Consider the following 25,902-nt stretch of genomic DNA (forward strand, 5'->3'; position numbering starts at 1 on the left):
TCATAATGTAGAAATGGGACATGGGAAATTTTCCAGCATTGATTATTACTTGAATATTTTGAGTGTGCCTACGTTTTGCCGATTATAAACTTACATACATTTCCTATCACTGTATTATATTGTGTATTTTTACCATGTGGATGTAGCCTGTTAGCAAAGATGTTGATCCATCTCTGGTATTAGTATTTTTATCCTATTTTTAATTTCCCTGATAAAACTTGTGTACTTTAACGTAAGTAAAATTATGAATTATGTATGAATTTCACTTGTAATAAAGTATTTTGGAGCCCATTTCCCCGGCCACTGATCTTATGTAAGTTACTGGGTCGATCGATAAAGCTACATTCGATTAAGTGGACTCACTCCTCAGGAGATTTGTTTGGGCGTAATCAGTCGTGAGCAATCGAGAGCCGGGTGCTAAAAAAAAAAAAAAAAAAGAAAAGAAAAGAAAAGAAAACGAAGAGGCTCCAAACTTTAACAGACGTTTCGCACTCGTAATCAAAATAAAGCTTGGTCAGAAGACTTTACACAGACTTGTTACGGATTGTACAAGTATGTGACCCGTGTTTTAACGACGTGGAGTCGAGGTCGTCCTCCCTGAAGAAAAGATCAGCTTAAGAAAGTAAGTTTTTCTCCTGGTCATCTGATCGACTAGCGGAAAGAGCACAAACAATGGCAGAGAACAACAACACAGCAGTCAGCCGCTGACTCAACTTTGGTCACTTATGCTCACACATGTAGGCTAAATCGAGGCCACTTCGTAACTTTATGGTTGTATCCATCGTTTCAGCTTCACTCGGAGTGGTTAAGTTTGTCGAGCTAGATGATATGGACTGTTTCTTGTGCGTATAAGCGTGTGTGCGTACTTTAAATTTTTAAAGAGAAATACTCACGCTGACCGAGGCAAAAAGTGACACCACAAATGTCGAGAAAAGTCCAATAACGCTTTAAGTATTGCGCCGGTATACTTACATAAGAAGACAGACGCGTACAGTGATTGTTACCAGTAAGATATATCATAAAATGTGTTTCATAGCTGCTCGCGAGTACATGTACATTGATTTTTACTCTGAACCCACAGTGAACTTCAAGCTACAGGACCTCGGGGTGTAAGAGGCGATCGCCATGGCAACGCAGTTCAGTATCGACGATGCCTTTGTGTTGGAGGGAGATGAAGAGGCAGCTGTGTCCGAGGGAGAGACGGAGGGATGGAAGGGCAGAGACAAGGACAGAGAAGGAGGAGAGATGACATTCGGCCCTCTGACTTTCTCCAAACCTCAGACTCATCCCTCGCCTGCTGCCACCGGCTCCCTCGAACACAGTAACCTAAAGTATCAGGTATGCGTACACCCACCTACTGTGTGTGGAAATGTATTTTGTCAACGTGAAACTGCAACTCTTTCATCATCTGCTGGCTCTCTAGAATCTGGAAAATGAAGACGCCTTGGGCAGCAATGGCAATTCCTCTTTCAATAACTTTTTCAAAATCAGGTGAGTCCCATAAGGCAGGACAGTTGGTGTTTTGACTTTTGCCCGCATGTTGCTTGACCGTGTCTGTTTCTGTCCTCTCTCCGCAGTGACCCTGCGACTCTGTCGTACTGCAGCTCCCAGTGGTCCTTCAGTACCTTGAGTTCTGTCACACAGCTTTCTGCGCACTGCTGCGGGTACGTTCAAACAGCTCAAAACACACATACGCTCAGGTAATCACAGCAGAACAACATCGAAGACAGTTACTTAAAAAAAAAGTGTGTTGCTCAGGTGGGTTTCCCATCCGCTGGTGAAGAAAAACAGAAGAGTTGTCCTTGCTTCATTCCTTCTCCTCATCACTGGAGTTGGTAAGTCTTAAGCACAGTTGTATGAAATATTTAACCATATTGTTTTGCTTTGATATAGTCTTACCACAAAAAAAACAAAACAATTTTATTTCTGTCCCCTGCTCCTTTTTTTCTCACATTTGTCCTAGGTTTCTCCCCATCATTATTCTAGTCATGGGTATAGTGTATGACAATAATGGCTTTTAAAATTAGTTCCTTGAAATGTACAGTAAATGGTTCAATAATTAAAATTTTTATGTGTTTTTTCTTTTGATAAAGTGGATAAAATGACATTGAAATGACTAAAATGTCAAATGAATATTTAAACAGCACAGAAACTGTTTTAAATGACATTAGGGAATTGTTCATGTGCTCCATGATTTTGACATAGACATACTGCTTCCAATAGTTTTGCAAGTTTACACCTGATAGTTTGTTCAGTGTTGTGTCATTCAGTGACATGCTTGGCACGATGAACTTTGTCCCCTTGTCGATCCTCTTCCTATGACAGGTTGTTGCCACAGTTATCTAAATTAATGAAGTAAAGAAGTGTTTTTAATACTTTATATACACTAATGCACATTTGTTTGTTTGTTTTTAGCTCTTATTTTCACTGGTGTTGTCATACAGCTGAATCCAAATGCAGGTAAGGACAAGAAACCATGCAGTTAAATGTTTTGATTTCTGTGTTTCAAAAGAAAGGGTCTGCTTAAAATATCAGAAAAGTAAATAAGCAAACATTTCTTAAAATAAATGACCAAATCAGAGACAGTTCCACATTTTACATCAAAATACTAACTTGTAAACACAAAAACACATGAACAAATTGAAAAAGATACTACCAATTTCACAATTGCAAAACATTTTAAGTAATGAAACTAATTTACAAGTGACAAAAAACTTTCATTTTTCAATGCGCATTTAAATGTTTCAATTCAGAACGGGAGGAGACCACAAATGCTTGGCGGCTCTGTTTGTAATCTTGTCTTTTTATTGTTGCTGTGATACAGTTACAGACAAACACTGCACTGAATTGGTGGTGAAGAAGCGGCAGTCTCTCAAGGCCAAAGTCCTTTTCAGAATAAAGAGCTGTGTTTCTCAACCCAGTACTTCCTTTCTTTCTGTCCTGCTGGTCTTCTAGCTCTACTTTTACAACTGTCATAAAGGAATAGAGCTTGAAAACGTGTGGGGTGGTTGTAGACAAGGATCTTGATCTTTTATGATCCAGAAGATGGCTAAAGTTGGGTAATAAAACACCTTCCTCAAACCCATGGAGTGTCATTGCACATAATACAGCAGCAGCATGCTATACACAAATGATTTATTTGACAATTGTTAGTGAAATCTTGGACAGTCAAATTTTAGTTTGCGACAAAGTCGAGAAATAATTATTGTCTTGGCTTTCAACTTTTCTACTGCAAAGTACTGTACAAGATGAAAGTAAAAAAGGGATAAAATACTGTACAAGGATATCTGTGTGAACTGGTAGTAGGTAGGAATTGTAATGTAAATGCCTTCAGTTTTATGTTATGTCATTCTGACTGGAAGAATCAAAATGATAGAAGTAACTCTTTGGATCTACACAACATGGCGACCAGTGTATTGTTTCTAAGTCTCTGTTAATGTTTTGGCATTTTGCGAAATACCCTTATGTGCGTTTATGGACATGTATGTGGGTTCTGTCCCTTTTGGTTACCATGGTGACGAGTCCTTATATAATATAGAGTTGGTTGTTTGATAAAAGTGACAGTGATGATACCAGGACCTCTCTGAAAAGTTCAGAGATTTTCAACTAGACGTGATTGGTCGTATGCTGCCTCACATTCTCAATGGAAAAATGATGCTATTGCTCAGAAGAAAATGCTCTAGGGACAGGAGCCCTCACTCCCTGCAAATGGGCTAATTTCCCAAGCGGTTGAACTTTTCCTTTAATGTGTGCTTTGATTAGCGTTGGTGACCGTGTCTCAAGTGTGGGTCGTAACGAATGAAACTGTCCTTACAGGTGTTTCCAGTGCGATTTTCTTTGTACCTGGATTTCTTCTCTTTATCCCTGGAGGTAAATTTAACCATTTAGTTCCTATAACATTTTTTATTGTGACCTTGGCTTGAAAATGCCTGCCTTTTTTTTAATATTAACATTATTTCCCGTATTTCCTCCAGTGTACCATGTGATATACATCAGCTGTGCTGTCCGTGGAAGAAGAGGCTTCAAATTGTTCTACCTACCTTACTTTGAAAAATGACATTTTATGAGACACCACATTTTCACTACATTTCTTTGTTTTCAATCTTAAAATGAATTGTATTTGTCACTCGTAACTACAAATGTATTGTCACATGGTTGTTTTTTCTTGTCATTGTAATGACCACTACTAATTCAACCACTCAGTGCCTCGACTATGTTTCCACTACATGAACTGAAATGGCTGTATTTGTACACGAAAAAGAAGGAGATTGGTCTTGCCTGTGTTTTCTATGTCGTGTGAATAATGACTGTGAAATTACAATAAAACTTTTGTATATTTTAATTACAGATGTGACAGCGGTTCCACATTGCTTGAGACTATAGACAGTAGTCTACAGACTGCGGTGGGGTCAAACCTGCAGCTCAGCCTGCTGGGTAGTTCAAGTGAGGAAGAATCTATGAGCTTTGTGTTAAAGAAGTCAGAAGTTCAACCACGGCAAACCTGCTGTTATGGCTTTAATGCGCACTTCATGGTTGCTTGCCTCGCTTATATAATCTTGTCCTATTTATAAGCTTAACCATGGTCGTTTGCCTAACATAAATTAAGTGCCCTCACCCATTTTTGATCGTTTTTGGTATAATTTGGGTTTGACTAAGCAAGAGTTTGTGTATATAGCTCGCTAGTGTTTCATGGTTACATTCTGTATGTGTTATTAATAAATCAGTGGCCATTTTTGCAAGAGATTAAACTCAAGTACTGTAATTCAAATGCACCCCCCCCAGCCAGTGAGAAACAAATATGCACCCAGACTGTTGTATGAAGCTGTTTATTGCCATCTCCTGGATTTCTAAACACTTATTTCCTTTCCATTCACAGTAAATATACTAATTACAAGTAAATATTGCATATGGAATATTTACATTGTAAGTTAAAAGTAGCAACATTGAATAAACAGAGCCCCATATCAGATACAAAAAGACACATCAAAATTCAGCAAAATACAAATATTAAATAACAGTCATTAAAGGATCCTTGCTCTATCCAAACTGCATACATGTAGGTTTAATTAAGTATAAATCCTACAGTGACAATAAATGATACCAGTAAAAAACTCAGATTCCAACATTTGTGGGCGTACCTGATTTCTAGAAACATGGCATCTAAAAAGATCAATATCATCCTAAATTTTAACGATTTAAAACCCTCTACAGCAAGCGACAATCAACAGGGCCTCAAGAATCATGCAGCAGGGATGCATACATATACAGTATAAATGGACACAATCGTCAGGTCAAATTAGTGACAAGTTAGAGAGTCCTTTTTGCAACTTTTTCAGTGAAAAAAAAGAAAAATTAAGAAGTGTTTACATGGAGTTTGCTCATTTTATTGGTTTTCACACTGTTATGATAATGATTATGTTAAGATTTTAAAGTGGTTATTAATACTAAATTACAAGGTTGACAATAACAGATGGTGGTTAACAATCATCTGCTATATTCATCGGTTGTACAAGCAGTTGGCCCTTGTGATTTTTACTGGAAGCAATTGTGAAACTCAAAAAGCTGCATTGGACAACAAATGCTGTAATAGTGGTTATCAGAAAAAGCTGAATTACCATAATCAAACTGTCATGTTAGTTTACTAACCAAGAATTTGCAAAGAGACTAGCTACCAAATTATTTATTTTTCCTTCATTACACAAAGAAATACAGCTTCATCAGCAAAAGCTCAACATTAAGTCACAATAGAAAGAACTCAGCATCAACAAGAGTTCAATTAAAACGAGTAAAAGACATTAGAGTTAGCCCAACAGTAACTTAACAGTTACTTTGAGTGTTGCATTAGTAACAACTTAAACAAATCGATGAATGAACATGATTCATTCTGATGCAATAAAACAGGACGTGATGTGAATTAATGTTTACTTGGTCACAGATCTGACAAAATGATGGATGGAACAGTGACAGCAGGGGTTTCTATAGAAAACACAATGTTCAACTGAAACCATCTGACAGTGGAAGAATGATGTAACTGTGTGACATAACCATATAGAAACATGTGGTTGAGTATACAACGGTATAATACTGTATATATAATAGGATGCATAATGTGGAACATGAAAGTAATTACCACGATAGCGGCTCCATCAAATGCTGAATGATCCAACCTGAAGCATGAATTTATCCGACTCACTTGATGAATGAATAGATAATAATAGAGACTGTAGCTGTTCCTGTTGTGGAAAATGAATGACACAATACAAACCCCTCTCATTAAAAACAAATTAGTTATATCTGTTGTTATTCAGACTTTTCAAAAACAACCATTCAGATTTTCTGCATATATTTCAGCTTCTTCCCCAGAGCTGTGAAATCTATCAGTCCCCCCTTGCACACATACCACCCCCCTGCAGACAAATATACAAATAAACGGACAAGCTCTCTCCCACTCTGCAGATTCAGACACACTCAGACCTCCTGACTCATGCAGGCACACACTCACCCACCGCGCCTAAAGACTGGGACTCGCACTGTTATTATTACTTGTATTGTGTGTTTTTTATCTTAACTATGTGCCGAGAACTACCAAACAAAATGTCATTATGTGTAAGAATAAGGACAATAAAGACACTTGACTTGCTCTAAGACAGTATCTGTTATTTACTCACTCCTTTCATTCATATTCTTAAAACATTATTGATAATGTCTCTAAGACTCATAGTAAATAGGCAAGCACTATCCAGTTTTTCATACGTTGAAACTGGGATAGTTTGTCTAATGCGCTGGAGTGTACTTAGTAATTAAACAAATATTAAGTTTCAACAGAGAATTAGCACAACATTTTGAATGGGGGGCATTTTATTTTGGAGACTAAAATAAAAAGCTTATTGGGAGAGCTCAAAGAAATGAGTCACTCTGTTCCTTCTAACTGATTTATTATGTGCCTTCTATTCTAACTTTGTGAAAGATGTTCATTCTCTCACAGCAGCGCAGCTATACACACACACATCTCTGTATAAACCATCAAATTGTTTAATTGTGTTTGTACATTCCTGTTTATATTGTCATTTGGTTTTCATCTGTCAAATTCATAATGAACCGTAAACTTGTCCATGTTCTAAAAAGGAAATATCTATGGTACACCCACACAGCAGTATTCAGTTACTTCTCCTTCTCTCTCATTGTTTAGATGTGAATTGACTTACATCTCCTACACTCTACTGTTCTTTATACACTGGTTAGGGCAAAACAACCTTTATTATTCTTGAGCAATGCAACTATGTTTTTTCTGGATAACAGTTCTTCATTTGTAGTTTTCACACAGTGATCTTCAGTCCTGCTGTAAGGATACTATAATTCAATCAAGAACTGCTTGACTGCTCAAGTGCCAGGGAGGCACTTATCAACCCAGTATTTCCAACCAGCAGAACCCCACAATCCTTTTGTGGTCAGTTTTGACTCTGCTCTTTATTGATTTAGATATGCAGTTCTGGCCTGTTTCAATCAAAAGAGCCATATTGGGACCAATTAAACTGACACTACAAAACCACCAGCTCTCATTTTTGCATGGTGTGTGGAAAATGACTGTGGGAGCTAAGAGATACAGGTCCAACACAATATCAGGAATAAATTGGCCTATTTAACCTGCTGGCATCATCCCACAGCCAAAATCAATCTCAGGTTTAAAGTACCAAACTGGTGGTGATTAAAAAAACACATATTAACCACAGTGTGACACTGTGGATTTAGGTTGACATAAAAAAAAAGAAACAATGCACATGTACAAGCATTGCAAAGCTGTTGCTAGGTCTAAAGTTTTCTTAGACACTTTATTCACAATTAAATGTAATTCTTCAATGCTGTGAGCAAACCTATTTGCCCATTTACCACCTTACACAACTGTAGGCTATAGCATGTGCTTTAATACTGTATGTGGTGTGATGCACAGTGCAGTATGCAAATACTTGAGCTAACAGAAAACAGAACAAAGAGTCATTAAAGTAATAGTACAGATGTATTTGCAGTAAAAAAAAGAAGTAAAAGTACTCATTGGGCAACAGAATAACTTCTGTCAGTGCTTTGACATTGTTCATTATAATAATGGATCATGTTGCATCAATCTGAAAGTAGCATTTTAATGTTGCAGCTGAGATGAAGCTCATTTTAATTTATACGCTGTTGGGTAGATTAACCTCGTCATGTACTCTACTTTACAAGCACATCACATACTTTGAAAAGAAAACCCTCATTTGCAAAGTAACAAGTGACTACATGTATAAAAAGTTCACTATTTATAATGTGATAGCATTAAATGGTAATAAAAATGTACATAAAATGGTACAAGTCCCTAAAAATTGTACTAAAGTAAAGCAATTGTTGCTGACACAAAAAACATGATGATACTGCTTGCAATGTGATTAATATAAAAAGTCATAGCTAACAGCAAAATGTCAGTGTCCATTAATGTAAATTTGAAGGTAAGAATCCTTACCTTGTCACCTTTAGTAAAAAAAATTCAAGCCATACATCTATTAAATTTTACACTCTTGGAAACAAAAAGAAATTTAAACTATAACAGCTTGCAATATGTATTATGTCCTCTAGCTTTAAAATTGTATTTTTTTATTTTTGACCAATAAATTTCATATGCCGTGAATTAAGACTTGATTCACTGTGGAAATTCTCATGAATTGGTAGGCAGGTGAATATTTTATATTTTCTGACCAGCTTCTGTTATAACACTTACGCAGTCTACCTGTGGAGGGCGCACTGAGGCCTCACGAAACCCCTGCCTGGCTTCGGCAAACATCGTCATTTGTCGTGAACCAAGACTCGGTCAAGGATGGAGGAAGAGGCACGCAAGCTTCTCGAAGAAGGAATAATAAAGAAATTGGTCAGTCCTGGTAAAGGGGAGCTCTCGACGTTTCCCAATGGAACCAAGGTAAAACCACAGAGTCACCGGCTGGAAGACCCGAGTCCAGTCCGCTGAATTAGTTAAAGAAATGCGACGGACCACGTTAGCTAGTGCTATCAGCAGCTACATCTCGGCTAACACATTATACTCTATAAAGTAGATTAATGCCACACTAAACGCATCGAGACTGAATACCAGCACTTCTGGTAAGCTTTGTAGATTCGTTCCCTTTATGGTTATTGGACATTAGATTTGATAAAGGCTGTTTTTAGCCGGATTAGCCACATTTTTCCTCTATTTTTTTTTTCATCTGATGGAAAGACAGTGGGCGGGACAGGATGGCATGTGTTTATGAAAGCGGATTGGTCGGCATGTCACGTCAGTCAATTTTCCCTAGCTGTGATTGGTCAGAATGTGATCGAGTGTAGACGCTCGCTAGCCTTGTCAGATGAGTGCAGATTATTCTTTTGTTTCTAGTAAACAAATCGGCTGCACTGATCTCTTGTCCTTAAAAGGGTGATGTGATAATATTTATTTTAAACTGACAGTTCTGTTCAGTGTTTAATGTTGTCAGTGTTCATCCTACCATTTTTTAAATTGCATTGATTTCACTGTCCCTGTTAACCTGCCTCATCCAAGTACCTTTTTCAAACGTGTATGTATGAATGTATGTATGTATACGTGTACACATTTTCATGATCAATCAATCAATCGTGTAGGCTTAAAAATTTGAAATGACATCTTCGAATTGCTTATTTCATCCAAACAACAATCTGAAATCCAGATACTCTTCATTGACTATAATTAATAACAAAAACAAGCAGAAAACCCATACATGTGAGAAGCTGGAACAAGCAATGTTTGACATTTTTACATAAAAAATGACTGAAATGATTAAAGGTCGACTGTGTAAGATTTATTGGGATATATTGGCAGGATATGGCTAAAATAGAATACATTATTTATAGCTATGTTTTCATTAGTTATGATCACCTGAAAGTAATGATGACTGAGATTTTGGCATCTTAGAATGAGCCGTTTTTATCTATAGTGGGTGAAGGTCCACCTGCACCACCGTGTTTCTACAGTAGCTCAGAAAGGACAAACCAACACTGGCTCTAGATACAGCCTTTTGCATTTTTGCGTAAGGTTTGCGGCCACAGTACATTCTCCTACATGCTTGGAAGAGGGTGAAGAGTTTGCAGTCTGCTAGCTCACCACTAGATGTCACTAAATTACACAATGGTCTGTTAATCAATTATCAGAATAGCTGGCAATTAATTTTCTTTTGATCAACCAATGGTTGCAGCAATAGTCTTTATCACTTTATCACTGTTTTTATCCTTTTACTTGTTGTCTGTCACTGCTGGTCTCTGAGAGTTACCAAACATAATTTGATGTTTGCCTACACTGACAAAGTGTCTTATCTCTGTTGTACCAGGTGGTCTTCCATTACCGCACCAGCCTGTGTGATGGCACAGTCTTGGATGACTCTAGGACCATGGGAGGCCGCAGCAAACCCATGGAGCTCATCTTGGGCAAGAAGTTTAAACTAGCTGCATGGGAGAGGGTGGTCATAACCATGAGACAAGGAGAAATCTCAGAATTTACCTGTGACACTAAGGTTAGTGAGATTGGATGCACTATTAAAAGGTAACAAGCTTGTTCTCTCTGTGCATTGACCATTTCTGTTCACCCCTCAGCACACAGCACTGTACCCACTCGTGTCTCAGTCCCTGAGAAACATTAGTGCTGGTAAGGACCCCCTGGAAGGCCAGAGACACTGCTGCGGCATCGCCCAGATCCACTCCCACCACTCTCTAGGGCACAAAGACCTTGATCAGCTTCAGGCCAGTCCTCAGCCTCTTGTCTTCACCATTGAGCTGCTGGAGGTGAGCACGCAGGGGAGAGCCCAGACTTTCATATTAATGGTTGGGTGAGAAATTAACTTTTCAGAATGTGAACATCTGCCAGTCATTGTAAGATAAATGTTCAAGGTCACCAGCCATGCTGTAGTTAATCATTATTTTGTGTCTTCTTTGTGAAATCTGCCAGCAACTTTCATATTTTACCAGCATTTGGCTAAGGCTAATATCCCACTTTGGCTGCATTCAGAGAAGAGGGCAATATTTTTTTTTCTATTCTAGCACCAACACAACGCCTTTGTTTTAGTGCCAATACCATTTTACTGCAAAACCATTTTTTAACTGAATAAAAGAAGCAACAGTTCTTTAATGATACCAAAGCAAAAGGAACTGTTAAAGAAATTTGCCCAAATAAAATAGTTAAAACATTAACCTTTTAAAGTTTAAATCTTTAACTTTGTTTATTGTGTTTTGACAAATTAATTACACTCAAAATATGAGTGTAGGGAGGTGGAGAGAGTGTCTGTAACCATAAACGTACAAAAGTATCGTCTCCTCTCTCCTTCGTCGACCCGGAAGTCGTTTCCCCTCCGCCATGATGAAGAATTTTCCAATTGCTTAAATGCACCTGGAGGAGACGAGGAGCGAGGATGTAACGAGGATACACCAGTGTATCCTAAGCGGAAGTCTTTTATCAATTAAGGGGTGTGCCGTATAAATGACGCACTCCACGTTATCTTGAACACAATTAAATCATTTTAATTACGCAGTTTATTCTCACAGTTACATAGTACACAAAGTGTGATGTGTCTGGCACTTTAGGATATAAAGGTGACTTTAACTTTTTTTTTTGAGTGATCGTCAAACAACACAAACCTATGCATATATTAGATGATTTAAAAGAAAGTTTAAATTATCCACATATTTAAAACAAATTACAACATTAAAGACTACTATGGGTTTTTAGAAATTGTTCATAAGTAAAGGCTTCTGTGGGCATTCAGCTGCAGTCCCTTTGACAGCTAATACAGCTGTGCAACACGTCATCAGTAATTGACGTCGCTTCGGACTGACGCTGTGGAACGAGGATTTTTCATTTCAGTTTCGTCTCCTCCGTCCTCACGTCTTTTCCTCGTATCCCTCTTTCATTTCCTTGCTGGGTGGAGCCAGGAAAGGAAGCGATTGGAGGAGACTAGGAGACCAATTTACCAAATGAAAAGCACCCAAGGTGTAGAGCTATATGCAAGGTTTTAACAAGGTATTTGAACTTATTTTGCCAAAAAAAAAACATTTTTAAAACATGACTAGAGGTGGACTTGAACCCATCTAATGAAACTTCTGAAACTTATAATGAGTTTGCTAAAAGCAAAAATGAAATGAGATAAGAAATCTGACCAAAAATTTGCTGCCAGCTTTCAGCACTTGACAGTTGTCGAACCATTCAGAAATGAGGGGAAAATAAAATTGGAAACACCTCTCAGTATAATGCCTCCCATTAAGATGGAATTTATCACAGGGATATTGTGATGAATTGCAGATTGCAGAGGTGCATTTAACAAAAGGTTTAACATAATGGTTGCCATGTGGTACTGAGAACAACCTCAGTCTTACCCTCCTACACTTTTAGTCCCTGCTGCTCCTGATCTTCTGTCTCTTTCTCTGCTCAGGTTCTGCCTCCAGGATCGTTCCAGCTTGATGTGTGGGCTATGACAGATGAAGAAAAACTCCAGCTTGTGCCTCAGATCCACGAGGAGGGCAACATGCTCTTCAAACAAGGCAAAATTGAGGAAGCCACAGAGAAGTACTACAATGGCATCGCCTGCCTCAAAAATCTACAGATGAAGGTAAGAACACAGTTTTTCATTTTTTTAATCCATTTCGTCTAGTATAAACAGATGACTACCATGACTTTTGTCTCACTTCTCAGGAGCATCCTGGAGATGAAACCTGGGTTAAGTTGGACCATATGATCACACCACTGCTCCTCAATTACTGCCAGTGCAAGCTACTCCAGGGCCAGTACTATGAAGTCATCGAACACTGCACGTCCTTGCTCTTCAAATATGAGGGTAGGGCTTTGTTGCTGGTGCTGTGCAAGAACCATCAGAGATGAAAAACTTCTGTTTTTACAACAGATTGTAATTATAAAAAGAGGGAGCCATCTATTTGAGATTGGTGTTGATTTATAGACAGTATAAAATTTTGTCAGGCATATTGACCTCATAAAAAACAATGCAGCATCTCTACAAAAGTCTGTAAAGTTTGCAAAATACAGTATTCTAAGAGTCATGTTTTCAAGGTAGGAATATACTTAAATTTGAATATACTCCTTGAAATGTGCTTAATTTTAACCATGATCTGGGTAGTAAGTCTTAAGTAAGTAAGTGGTAAGTAAGTCTTAAGTAATAACCTTGTTCCTAACTTGCAGTTTTGTGCACATGAAAAATGTTCATTCACTCTTGTCGTGCCCTTCCTAACAGACAATGTGAAGGCCTTCTACAAGCGGGCCAAGGCCCACGCTGCAGTGTGGAATGAGACGGAGGCTCGGGCAGACTTTGCTAAAGTGTTACAACTGGACCCCACTCTGGAATCATCTGTTGCCAAGGAGCTGAGGATCTTGGAGGAGAGGATCCGCACCAAAGACAAGGAGGAGAAGGGTCGCTACAAAGGCCTGTTCAAGACACCTGCTGCCACTGCCACTACAGTCAGTCTACTTTGAGTTTTCTAATTTTTCTAATGAAAAATAACTCCTATCTGGACACCATGACGTGGACAGTTCAGATTATTTTCAGTGGGGTTGTATGAGGTATTTATCAAGTCAGCGTAGTAACTACAGTAGATGGTGGTCAACATGGCCCCACAGGCAGAGAGGAGCCCCAGCACAGAAGCCAAGTAATGAACTGCTGTGGATTGGGTCTGCAACAAAAAATATTTTAGCCACTAAAAGAGGTCCACTTAAAAAACTCAATATCATAACTGTGTGCTGTATTGATAATATTTGTTACCTTGTCATCAGACAGCATCTTCCAATAGGAAACAGCCATATAAGCCACATGTTGCTCTCTCCAAACCAACTCCAAACTCCATAGGTGAAATTAGTAATTTTACCTTGCAGTTGCGGGTTTACTGCTGTCTCGATTGGTCAGTCTGTTTGTGACTTCAGTCCATCCAGACATCCGTTTAAAAGGTCGAAGTCACAAAGTAACACAAACTAATGGATCACTAAGCTTCTGTGTGGGTACTCCTCTCTGCTTCTCCAAACTGGGCATATGCTGACCAGCATCTACTATAGCAAATACACTGACTATGGATAAGTACCTCATACAACCTCACTTCAGATGATTCAAACTATCCCTTTATGCTAATTGATTTTAACATAATGTACTCGAAATATCTAACTTCTCTTCCTCCTCACAGGGTTGAACCTCATAGTGGGTTGGAACAAGAGGATGCAAGGATGCCACCTGTGAATTTCAAGATGGAGGAGAAACAAAACCGCCTCTCTCTAAATGTTAAAGTTCAGTCTCTGATTATGACATGCTGACACTGTCAGCTTGACTTTAATGAAAATCCAAAACCCCATGGACACCCAGGTTTTTTTTTTTTTTGCACAAGGTACATCATGTACTCACATGCACACCTCTGCCTTGCACCACCAGACCCCCGTCTCTATCTTGGTCACAGGGGAAGCACTGGAACAAGCAGGAGACCATTATCTCCTGGTAGATGTGACTGGGAAGCCGAGCTGTTGGTCTGTGACAATCATTATATAACACACATGGACTTGTGTTATCTTTGTTTTCTCCTTTGTACTTATTTCATATAATTATATAGCCATTATTCTTTGTTGTTTTTTTGTTGCTGTTGTTCAAGATGTACCCAGAAAACCCTCATTATCTCCTTCACCTGCTTAGAAACAGCTGCTCATTACTCTTCTGTGAGACAGTGGGTTGGTAGCTCCAACTGAAGTGAGATGTTTTTGAGGTTGTGATTGTAACTGAAAATAAATGTTTATCCCAAGCTTCACATTTTTTAAATATTTGTGACATGCAGGCCGATCATTCCAGGACAAAAGACTATTGACCATCTTCTTATATTAATCCAGTTAGACAAATAATCTCGGTACACTCCAGAGCAAAAGATGTTCACAAAGAAAATCTTAGCAGAAGGTCACCAAGCTGTTCGCCTTCAGAGCTTTCACATATGCTCTTCATTAGTAGATGGAGTCTATTCAATATTTATCTACTGGCAGCACTTACATGAAGTGAACCTTGTGCTAAATGTCTCTTTGTCAAACTGCTTTTTCAAACAGTCAGTGGATATTCCAGCTCGAAGAGTATTTCATATAAAGGTTTCTAGCCACAAATTCATTAGTCGTGTTTCACAAATGAAGCAGCCACTGAAAGTGTTTTTTCTGTTATTTAATTAAGATATACATACCGAACTGCAAAAATCTGGTTTACAAAATTTCCATACTAACAAATTGACTTGAGATGTACAGAGTTCTTGGGATTGAGAAACATCTAATGTGTGTTTACGCTACAAAATATGATGAAAACAAAGCAAGGGTGAATGGAAATGGGGTATAGTCAAGACGCTAAGAAATATTGAGTGGGTTGCAGAGTGATGTTCAGAATAGAAACTTGAGCACAGGCGCTGCTGGAACATTTCGTCATTTAAAAAAATCCCAAACTTTCTTGGTCAATTGCCATTATGGAATAAATTATACTTAAAACATTACCATTTATTTTACGATGGTCTTAACCCACAACTCTACTTAAAAATGTGTTGAAATTCCCCACACTCTTACTTCAAAATTGATACAAAACTACATTTTGCATACACCCCACAGGTCACAGGTTGGTAATGAACAAAACTGGTATGAGGGAATGCAGGGAACAGTTGAGGAGACAAGAAGGACATGATGCACCTATAAAAAGCCAGGGAGGAAAGGGCAAAAAGGTGGGAGGATTAAAAAAAATGGCTGTAAAACAGACAATCATGATAAGGACAGGCTTCTACAGGTAAAGAGTGAGGGGTGAAGGGATGTTTTCCAAAAGGTTATGTGCGGGCGCTTCTCTCCGTCTCGGCAAGACACTCCCTGACCAGTGCACGGGCGTGGATTATACCTGAACAAGACAAACAAGGTGTTAAATAAACAGTTCACCATTAATTGGTAAACATTCCTGCCTCTGCCTGAGTCTACCTCAACTATAAAACTCTAATGGGTCCAAGGACAGCCATTATACTGCTGAGGTAATAGAGCTGAAAGTAAAGTTAGAGGCAAAATTGAGTTTAGTGGACTGTCTGCCTGTTAAATTAGCACGAAAGCCAATGCAGTTACTGTGGTTTCTAATGCATGTCATTCTATTTCAATCACGCCAGTCCATTACTTCCACACATCTTCATCATTATGCATGAAAATGTAAAACCAGTACAAAGAAAGGGGTAGTCTAATGAGGAGCATTTTTAAATATTTAAGACAGAAGACTTTTGCCTTCAATGTTTAAACAGAAAATGTTTTTTTTAAACCCTGAGCTGTTTGGAATCGCATACTAGCATGTTGTTAATGCTACTTATGATGTCACATGTACGTAATGCATTCGAGCTGAAAAAAATTTGGATTTTTGTGTAGGCGGGAAATGCCCGTATGTATACTAAATTCGCAAGAATTTCTGTCTATGTGCTGTGAGTTTACTGGATGTACTAAACTGGCCCAAGCTGCAATGCATCTCTGCAGACTGTCTAATGGTGGACTGCAAAGCAAACCGTTTTAGCACCACACTGTGGCTGGTAAAATGCATGGTTGGATAAAATAATTCAGAACAAAACGTGAAGCAGAAGTTACCTAGGACGTTAAAAGCATAATCTGCAATATTTTCCTCAAAAACAATGTGTAGACCCTTAAATATAATGCTTAACCATTATGTATGACCCAGCCAAGTGTGTGGTGGCGGTGTCAGTATCTGCAGAGACCCTGCCTTTTGCCTGCATTTCCTTATTTTCTCATGTTTCACTTCATTCAAGATGCTTCTTGGCTTCAGCCTGATTGACAGTGGTGTGTAGTCCACTATACAACTACACTATACTAATGGTGACCACAGTTACATTCTGTGTCTCTTTCCTGGTATTCACACACAAATTGGCATTGTGCTGGAGGTGTGGGCGTATTTATTTGTGCTTAAGAACATAATCGCAATGAAACAATCAGAAAATAACATGTTATTTAACTGATTTACTGTTTTGTTTTGTTTTTTTGCACTCTCGTTTATTGAACTGGGGAGGAGGGACCAATGTTAAATGGTACGTTTGTAAACAGTGTAGCAGATTCTACTTCTAAGGTACAATTAAGAGGAAAAACATGGAAGGTCACATATATAATGTTGTGTAGAAAAATATTTTAACACTAAAATATTTAATGAACATTCAGCTTGAATATATTCAGTGTGCTAGTAATAGTTATGCAGTGTACGTGTACATCGTTCTCTAGGAGGAAGTATACAGTACATGCTGATTTGAGTATGTAGTTGGCAGTAGAGTTGCAATGATTAATTGATTATTAAATTAACTGCAAGCCATTTTAATATTTTTTAAATTGGTTTGATTATTTATTTTGCAGAAAAAAGAAAGTTAAAATTATCTGATTTTAGCTTCTTAAATGAGAATATTTTCTGGTTTCATTACTCTTTTGTGACAGTAACAAAAAAAAAGTTACGGGTAAAACAAAACAATTGTGGACTAGGGGTGCGTACAATTAGTCGACTATAGGATTAAACGTCCGCACACATGCTAGTCAGCACCAGAAATATTAGTTGTTTAAAAAAATTCTCAATATTTAATTCATGCACGATGCCAGTTATCTGTTGCCTCTAAGATTTTATGCAGCTGAACGCCACTAGTCGGGCTGCGGCTCTGTCAGACGGCAGCCCCTCTCGCCAAGCGCGTATACCCCAATCGCCCAGGCAACCCCAGATGTTTACATCAGCAAAGTCAGACAGATGAATGTAGACTGTGACAGAATAAGATGATATATATTCACTCGACTGGAGAAACGTGCCCACATTAAGCACATACACAGACAAAGTAATATAGATAAAGTACGATTTGGCGATTGAAGACTGTGATTAATGGCTTAAAATGGCTCTTAATACACGGTATTTTTTTCAAACAGTGTTTAACATTATAAATTAATAAATTCTGCTAAATTTTAACTGCTTTCTGAGTGTTTTCTTAGTGTTAGACTAGTCAACTAGTCTAAATTAAATTTTGCGTTTAATTGACAGGGAAATTAGTCACCAGGAACATCCCTATTGTGGACGTCGTCTTAACAATTTCCAGCTTTTTGTGGATGAGATTACCAATCCTTAACTGAGAAAATAATATAAAATCATAGCTGGTTGTAGCCCAAAGAGGCTATATGTTAGTATGTGATTTGTTTTACTGACATTGGCTTTACTTTCTCATTGTTCATTATCTGATGTACCTTACTGCTGTTTGCATATTTACAAATAACAACAATAGTAAGAATAACAATTGTAAAATTGGCTTTTTTTTACCCTTATCTTTGTTTTAGGCCTTTTATTAATTTATAAAACATAACTGTAGAAAAGAATTCAATTGGTTATATTTTCCTTCAGTTCAGTTCTGGGTGACAAAAGACAGAAATTACAATTGAGCACTGTTTAAGCACCAAATAATCAAATGTGTAATGTTTTTTATGTTGTATAGGCTATTCAAGAAGAAAATACATACTCCTTTTGTAATTCACAAAGGCATTTATGTTTTCCTTCATAGTGATGCTATTTATGTTTGGAGCATCAGTTTGACACAAAAGAGTCTAATTCCCTGTTAGATCTCTAAAAAACAAACTATTATAAAACTACAACTACAACTAATCCTCCTAACAAACAGACTATTATGATTAAAAATACTTGTTCACATTTTATTACCTCTGAGTAAAACATTTTATAATGACAGTTTAATTCTACACAAAACAAGTACTGTGTTACTTTTTTTTCTTTTATTGGATTAGTCCAAGGTTACCGCTCTATGAGGGGGGCTTTGATTTAACTTAAAAAAAACACAAAAAGTACAGCAGGAACAACACTGCTCATACCAAACAAACAAATCATGACATGCTAACAGGTATGTGTTTGACAAGTAAAGTGTACCTCTCTTTAGCCTCTCCATCGCGCTTTTGCTGCCAGCGTATGTAGGCCTGATCTCACGGCTCATCTCCTCAATGACAGACAGGAGCTCGCTGTAGGTGGACCCCTGAGACACTTTGACAGGCTGTGTGTGCAACATGCCATGTAAGGAGGAGAAAAAAAAGGTCCATCAAGACTTGTCATAGCTGGAAATTCACATAAAATAAACAACAACAACAAAAAAAGATGAAAATGTAGACTCTGGCTAAACTGATATAATGGTTTGGTAAATAGCAGAAAACACAGGGACTAGGTATCTGTATTTTCAAAATATTAAGTCAAACTGATACTGAATTAAACTTCAACAATATCACTTAAATACTGCATTTAACATTAATTTGCTTATTTGACAGATAGTCTGTCAGCTGTTCCCATCCAGTCCTCAATACATTGGCATGCTTTTCCGTTATGAAGTCCATTCATGCTTTCCTCTTTCAAATGTAAAAAAGGGCTTTTTGGATTTACATGCACTTCAATCGAGCAATGAGTCACCCCCACATTGGTGATCTCAACACTCCCATGACAGACAATACCTACAACTGCTTCACTGCAATATTTACTGTTCTCCATAAATACAGAAAAACAAGCTTCTCTATACATACTTCTCTGAGTGGTGATTAACTGAAGCAGACTCTATCACAACTTGTTTATATCTGAATGTTGTAAGAGAAATTCTACTCAAACTCAACTGTAGACTGCACCTTAATTTTTTGTCTTTTTGTTGGGTACATGGGTATGAACATTAAAAAATACATAAATAAATAAATAAAATAAAATAAAATCCAATGGGACCTGTGCTGCGGCTAATGAAGTAAAAGTGTCTCTTTAAATCATCCTAAGCTCCTTAAAGAGTTAGCCATTAATGATCAGTTTTTAATTTTTCAAATAACAGCCAGCGGTGTGTTCGGCTCACACTGGGCTGGAGTGTTTGTTTTCAAAACTTGTACAGATATGCAATTTAGTGCTGAATTATTCATTCATTTGCCTTGCGGGTATCATAGGCTGTTCAAAATGGCATGTCTTTTTTTTTTTTTTTTTTTTTTTACTTTTAATGAGTACTGCAGCTGCCCTTACAGAGTACATATTGTTGCATGCAGTATGCATATCATTGGAACATAATACTTGCTCATACATTTGTTACAGATCATAGCACAAAATTTTAAGTGAAAAGAAAAGTATGGAACTTGGAACTAACAGAATTGGAATTAATGCGTTACCATTAACTTTTACTCTCTCCGCGACTCAGTTGATAGGAGTTACAGTGCTGTGAAAAAGTATTTGCACCCTTACAGATTTCTTTTGCTTTTGCTTTTTTGTCACACTTAAATGTTTCAGATCATCAAACAAATTTTAATATCAGACAAAGATAACCTGAGTAAATACAAAATGCAGTTTTTAAATGATGATTTCATTTATTAAGGGAAAAAGCTATCCGAACCAACCTGGCCATATGTGAAAAAGTAATCCTTGTTAAATCACGAATTAATTGTGACTAAACACACTTTTTGGAAAGCCAAGTTCAATTTCACTAGCCACACCCAGGCCTGATTACTGCCAGGCCTGCAGAATCAAGAAATCACTTAAATAGAACCTATCTGACAACATGAAGTAGGCTAAAAGATCTCAAAAAGCAACACATCATGCCCAGATCTAAAGAAACTGAAGAACAGATGAGAAACAAATTCATTGACATCGATCAGTCTGGAAAGGGTTACGAAGCCATCTCTAAGGCTTTGGGACTCCAGCAAACCACAGTGAGAGCCATTATCTACAAATGGAGAAAACTTGGAGTAATTTTGGTAGGCCAGCCACTCCTGGGAGGGTTCACCACTGTTCCAAGAGCACATGAACGACTCATCCAGGAAGTCACAAAAAATCCAGAACAACATCTAAAGCACTGCAGGCCTCAGTTAAGGTCAGTGTTCATGATTCAACAATAAGAAAGACACTGGGCAAAAATGGTATTCGTGGGAGAGTTCCAATGCAAAAACCACTGCTGACCAAAAAGAATACAAAGGCCCGTCTCACCTTTGCCAAAAAAACATCTTGATGATCCCCAAGACTTTTAGGAAAATATTCTGTGGACTGATGAGACAAAAGTGGACCTTTTTGGAAGGGGTGCGTCCCGTTACATCTGGTGTAAAACTAACACAGCATTTCAGAAAAATAACATCATACCAACAGTCAAACATGGTGGTGGTAGTGTGATGGTCTGGGGCTGCTTTGCTGCTTCAGGACCTGGACAATGATCCGAAGCACACCAGCAAGTCCACCTCTGAATGGCTCAAAAAACAAAAAAAACAAAATGAAGGTTTTGGCGTGGCCTAGTCAAAGTCCGGACTTAAATCCGATTGAGATGCTGTGGCATGACCTCAAACAGGCCATTCATGCTCGAAAAACCCTCCACTGTGGCTGAATTAAAACAATTCTGCAAAGAACAGTGGGCCAAAATTCCTCTACAGTGGTGTGAAAGACCAGGTATCGCAAATGCTTGATTGCAGTTATTGCTGCCAAGGGTGGGTGTTTCAGGTTGGTTCGGATACAGTATGGATAACAGTACTGGAGACATACCTGAACAAAGCCCATGGAGGGTGGGCCAAAGTCACTGAAAGCTGGCCTAAATGTAGACGATGAGGGCAGAGATGGAGAGGGCACAGAAGAGCCTGGACAGAAGAGGAGAACAGATGTAACACAACAGAGCCAGAACTTGTAACACAAAAACAATGAAAAGAAACCTGCCTTCTGAAACATTTTATTGATTCTCAGGAAAGTGTAAGTACCAATTCACTGTAAAGGACCTGATACAATGCTATATCACTTCCATACCATGACCACTTAGTCAGACAAACTCTGTAACCAAAGATAATCACCACATGAAATTTTATCACAGCATTAAGTACTGTTGCTATAGTTACTTACACTCCCATACCAAATAGACTACCATTGATTTATAACAGTAATTAGACTCTTGGACTCTCAGAATTATCCCCCATGAGGAAATAGAGTATGTCTTATATCATTAGCATAGAGAAACAGTCTAGTAATTGCATGTCCAGCTTTAGAGCTTAGAACCTGGAGGTGTGTGGTTGGAGCCAGATGGCGCAGGGGCAATTGGTTTGTAACTCATGGCGATTTCAGCAGGCAGCTCCCCGTACGACGCGCCACTTCCTTCGGTCCCGTCAACCCGGTGCTTATACAGCTTTACTGGTGGTGATGAGCTCCTAAGAGCTGATGCAAAGAAAATAAAGCACACACAGACGAACATGATTAAAGGAGATAGTATCAAATATATAGAGTTCACCACTTTGTAGTTTAAACAACAAAAAGGAGGCTCAATAGCAAACATCAATGATCAAACAATGATATATTTCTGTTTTCATGACACTGACTTTTTATGTATAAGGTTTTTATGTATAAGATTCATTATTTGCCTCTTTTCCCATCAAGACAGACCAACAGAGATGGCTTTGTACAGACTTAGGATTTTGTTGGTGTGTTTGTGAACTTATGACTGACGATAGAGAGAGGACAGATAACATGGTCCCTGACCGAACCCAAACCATAGATGTTGTAGTTCATGGTTTTCTCCCTGTCTTGTCATAACACAAGCTGAAGGCAGCTAATCATAACTGACCATGTAAAAGGCCACCACTTCAATGCAATAATAATATAATATTAAAAAACAATACTCAATACCTCTTTCCATCTGTAATATATACCTATACACATACACACACATTGGTGTGTGTGTGTACATTATTTTATATATATACATATTTCTTTGACCTGAGGGTCTTGAATGAGCACTTATACATATACATATATATACATATATTTATAGCTTCAAGACTTTTGATACTATGAAATGTTAGCAATGTACTGTTTTTAAACATGTGGTATTGTAAAAGTGTGGATACTTCTTCAATCTTAACAGCTACCACAGTTTATATTGCTGCTGCTTTTCTATAAATCTGTTTGGGACCAAAACACATCCCTGAATGTCTGATACCATAATGGAACCCTCTTAGGTCATCTGGATGCGATGTGCCAACCAGGGTGTCTAAACTAATAAGATTAAAGAATTCAGTCACTATATACCACAGAGTAATGTGAACCTTTGGCTATGTTGAGATTATTCCCCTGTTCTTTATCCAACATCATTTAAAATGGTTTCCTTCTGTTGAATGTGTGTTGCACATTGTATTTCCTATAGGGATGCATGGTATGGATTTTTTTCAACTGATACAGCTAACTGATAATTACTGGCTTATAACAGCTGATAGAAATATCATAACCTGTAGTTTGTGCACACCTGAGAGTAGAGAGGCTAAAATGTATTGATCAAATAGGGATGATATTCCACAGCTGAATGACCCATGACATCATGATGACAACAAACATTAAGGACGGTTCTGACTCTTCAAATGTTCATTTAATTATTCCAGTACAGTAAATTAAAAACCTGCACAAATATACTTAAGCTTTTATAGCGCGTTTGCATTAAAATTCAAAATAAATCTTGTCAAGTCTTAGTATCGTTGATATTTATCAGCTAATATCCGCTCTTATCTGTATAGAACAATATAGCTGAATAGGCAAATATTTATCGTGAATTCCTAATTTTCTGCTGTATTTAACATCGTGTATGTACTACTTTAACTGTTAAAGCACTTCGAATTATCTTTCATTAAATGAATGCACCAACAAATGAACTCATCTTGCCAAAATAAGACCATAAGACGCTTTACTGAAATATATGTATACAGTATAGTGAGCAGCAGGAGGGTACTATAACGATTGGTTACGTTAGACGATGTATTTTCTTACGCATATCGGTATATATGTGAGACGAGATAGATTGAGACAGAGGTTTACCAACGACAACCACTATAATTCATCCCCCCCAGCTTTCAATGTCACTCGAATATGACAGACATCATATCTGATGACTGGATAGACATGAATTTTACTTGATCAGTTTCGTGTGGTCGGTTTTACAAAGACCTTTCATAGCGCTGATGTCTAAATGTGATCGGTCTGAGGTAATCAAACCACAGCCAGAAGTGCCTAATGAAACAAAAGCTGACGTTAGCTTAACAGGAAGGTGCCAAGCTAACTACCACTTGGTAATGTTAGCTAGCAAGCTTAGCTAGCTTTCACCGGTTAGCATAACAACATAAGTAGGACGCAGAAACACAGTCGTGGTACAGCGTTGATATTCTACATATAGACAGTGGACGATAGAAAGCTTATTTACGCCTGTGACCATTCAGAAGACCACAAACTATTCAAAAAGAGAGGTATTTTTACCTTTGTAAGGAGACTTAAATTCCTCTGTGGGAAGCAATACCTGGCTCTTCACTGTGCGAGAGTCTGCGACTGCGCAAAGGAAAAGCGTAGCGTACTACGTGTTTTCTTTTTTTCACTTTTAGAGCGATACGATTGGATGATTGAAGACCCTATGACGTCTGCTCCAGACGGGTTCATTATCATACAGGATCAAGTATTAATTATGAATATAATTTTAGATGATAAAAACTAGAACGATGAGGTAATTTTTTTGTTTTGAATAATTTATCTGCTTACTTTATTATTCATATTTTAATATATTAATCTATATTTGTTTGTGTGTTTTTATAGCTTTACATTTATCATATAGCCTTTTCTTTATTGGCATTTTATGTTTTAATTTGGTTTTAAGTTTGAAGTGCAAAAAAAACAAAGAATATTTACATCTCCTTATGATTTTAAGAAGTAAGTCTGTTCCTCTTAAATCACCAAAAGTCTCAGCAAATAATTTTCATTATTTTTTATTTTTATTTTATTTTAGGATGGGATCATGTAATCACTTCCTTGTTTGCATGTGTGTGACTGTGTGTGTGCACGTACATGCATAATGATTGGAAATGCAATTCTTGACAAACCTCTTGGACTCAAAAATGAACCAGTTCATTTCTGGTGGTCAGAGATCAAAGGTCAAGGTCACTGTGAGCTCCCTAAACATAATTTTGGCCATAACTCAAGATTAAAATAATCTGTAAGCAAAGACAGCATATTTTCAGCAAGTCTTTACTGTATTATAAGAGTCTGGACAGAGACAGATGACAGTAAGGCAGTTTTGACTGTTCTGTTTTATAAGAGCATTGACAGCTGACTTCTCACTCTTCTTAACTGGTCATGATCAATAACTGTTTGAGACAGCTAGGGACAATGTGGGAGGTCATGTTATTGTTGACAGAACTTCTATGGAAAATCTCCTCTGGTTGCATCTGGTAGTTGTGGTGGGATTGCAGTAGGTACTTCACTATATTGTTCCTGGCCAGGAACTGTGACCACTGTTCTATTTTATTTCTTTTAATTTAATTTTATTTTACTTCATATCATCTTCTTTGAAATTTCATCATCCTGAAATATTAGTTGGCAGTTGTTTGTAGTTACACCGTCCACATGCCTTTTAGTGGTGAAATCTATGTGAAAGATTTTTACACCGCTTTACGCACATGTGCTTTTCTTGCACAACGTTGAGCTCCATTAGGTGGACGGAGACAGCTCTCCCCATTATAGGCCTGTGCATTACTTCTAGAGTTGTTGCACTGAATTAATACACCTCCGACTGCAAGCCTTTTACTTTGATTACTGTCCTACTGTTATGCTGAATGTCATTTTATGATTGTTCGGTTGTAAGTAACCACTTAAGGTTGTGTAACTCAGTGGTGTCAGGTTTTCTTTTGCCAACTAGAAGTTATGAAGAAAATATTCCAGCTTCCCTTTATGATGCCTTCAGTCCGTGACTGTATTGTATTATATTTCTTAATTCTAAACAAGACCTTCAACATGATTCTGTATTTATGCACCAGTTTTAGCATGCATGGTGTTTATATTCCATAGGTCAAGTCTCCTAAAGCTGAATGAATCT

At 37.8% G+C, this 25,902-nt stretch overlaps 3 protein-coding genes across 3 annotated transcripts; 2 read left to right on the forward strand and 1 right to left on the reverse strand.

The window, feature by feature from the left end:
* Positions 1 to 407: 407 nt before the first annotated feature.
* Positions 408 to 4,342, forward strand: tmem134 (transmembrane protein 134). The gene is made up of 8 exons (XM_084715341.1): positions 408 to 622; positions 1,082 to 1,338; positions 1,424 to 1,491; positions 1,578 to 1,664; positions 1,759 to 1,835; positions 2,416 to 2,460; positions 3,817 to 3,870; positions 3,975 to 4,342. The coding sequence occupies exons 2-8, from the start codon at positions 1,126 to 1,128 to the stop codon at positions 4,055 to 4,057; spliced, it is 627 nt and encodes a 208-aa protein (XP_084571467.1). The 5' UTR covers positions 408 to 622; positions 1,082 to 1,125; the 3' UTR covers positions 4,058 to 4,342.
* Positions 4,343 to 8,783: 4,441 nt separating this feature from the next.
* On the forward strand, positions 8,784 to 14,799 carry aip (aryl hydrocarbon receptor interacting protein). The gene is made up of 7 exons (XM_084715342.1): positions 8,784 to 8,941; positions 10,356 to 10,538; positions 10,618 to 10,806; positions 12,447 to 12,623; positions 12,707 to 12,848; positions 13,260 to 13,483; positions 14,197 to 14,799. Exons 1-7 carry the CDS (start codon positions 8,843 to 8,845, stop codon positions 14,200 to 14,202), a joined length of 1,020 nt encoding a protein of 339 aa, XP_084571468.1. The 5' UTR covers positions 8,784 to 8,842; the 3' UTR covers positions 14,203 to 14,799.
* A 386-nt stretch (positions 14,800 to 15,185) lies between these two features.
* On the reverse strand, positions 15,186 to 24,424 carry cdk2ap2 (cyclin dependent kinase 2 associated protein 2). Its single transcript, XM_084715343.1, has 5 exons — positions 24,297 to 24,424; positions 22,059 to 22,214; positions 21,558 to 21,649; positions 18,951 to 19,071; positions 15,186 to 15,908 (listed from the first exon to the last, which is right to left on the reverse strand). The coding sequence occupies exons 2-5, from the start codon at positions 22,111 to 22,113 to the stop codon at positions 15,841 to 15,843; spliced, it is 336 nt and encodes a 111-aa protein (XP_084571469.1). The 5' UTR covers positions 22,114 to 22,214; positions 24,297 to 24,424; the 3' UTR covers positions 15,186 to 15,840.
* Between the last annotated feature and the right edge of the window lie 1,478 nt (positions 24,425 to 25,902).

This window comes from Lutjanus erythropterus, chromosome 3, assembly GCF_056507025.1.
Source record: "Lutjanus erythropterus isolate fLutEry1 chromosome 3, fLutEry1.hap2, whole genome shotgun sequence".
NCBI classification, from domain to species: Eukaryota; Metazoa; Chordata; class Actinopteri; order Lutjaniformes; family Lutjanidae; genus Lutjanus; species Lutjanus erythropterus.

Bases quoted from the DNA above. Each gene is read 5' to 3' on its own strand.
- tmem134 (XM_084715341.1), top strand. From the start codon at position 1,126: ATGGCAACGCAGTTCAGTATCGACGATGCCTTTGTGTTGGAGGGAGAT. The intron at 1,492-1,577 runs GTGAGTCCCATA...CTCTCTCCGCAG, and splicing joins AATAACTTTTTCAAAATCAG to TGACCCTGCGACTCTGTCGT. The intron at 1,665-1,758 runs GTACGTTCAAAC...TGTGTTGCTCAG, and splicing joins CTTTCTGCGCACTGCTGCGG to GTGGGTTTCCCATCCGCTGG.
- aip (XM_084715342.1), top strand. From the start codon at position 8,843: ATGGAGGAAGAGGCACGCAAGCTTCTCGAAGAAGGAATAATAAAGAAA. The intron at 8,942-10,355 runs GTAAAACCACAG...CTGTTGTACCAG, and splicing joins CGTTTCCCAATGGAACCAAG to GTGGTCTTCCATTACCGCAC. The intron at 10,807-12,446 runs GTGAGCACGCAG...TTCTCTGCTCAG, and splicing joins TCACCATTGAGCTGCTGGAG to GTTCTGCCTCCAGGATCGTT.
- cdk2ap2 (XM_084715343.1), bottom strand. From the start codon at position 22,113: ATGAGTTACAAACCAATTGCCCCTGCGCCATCTGGCTCCAACCACACA. The intron at 19,072-21,557 runs GTATGTCTCCAG...TTGCACACACAG, and splicing joins CCTCCATGGGCTTTGTTCAG to CCTGTCAAAGTGTCTCAGGG. The intron at 15,909-18,950 runs GTACACTTTACT...TGTCTTGTTCAG, and splicing joins GATGGAGAGGCTAAAGAGAG to GTATAATCCACGCCCGTGCA.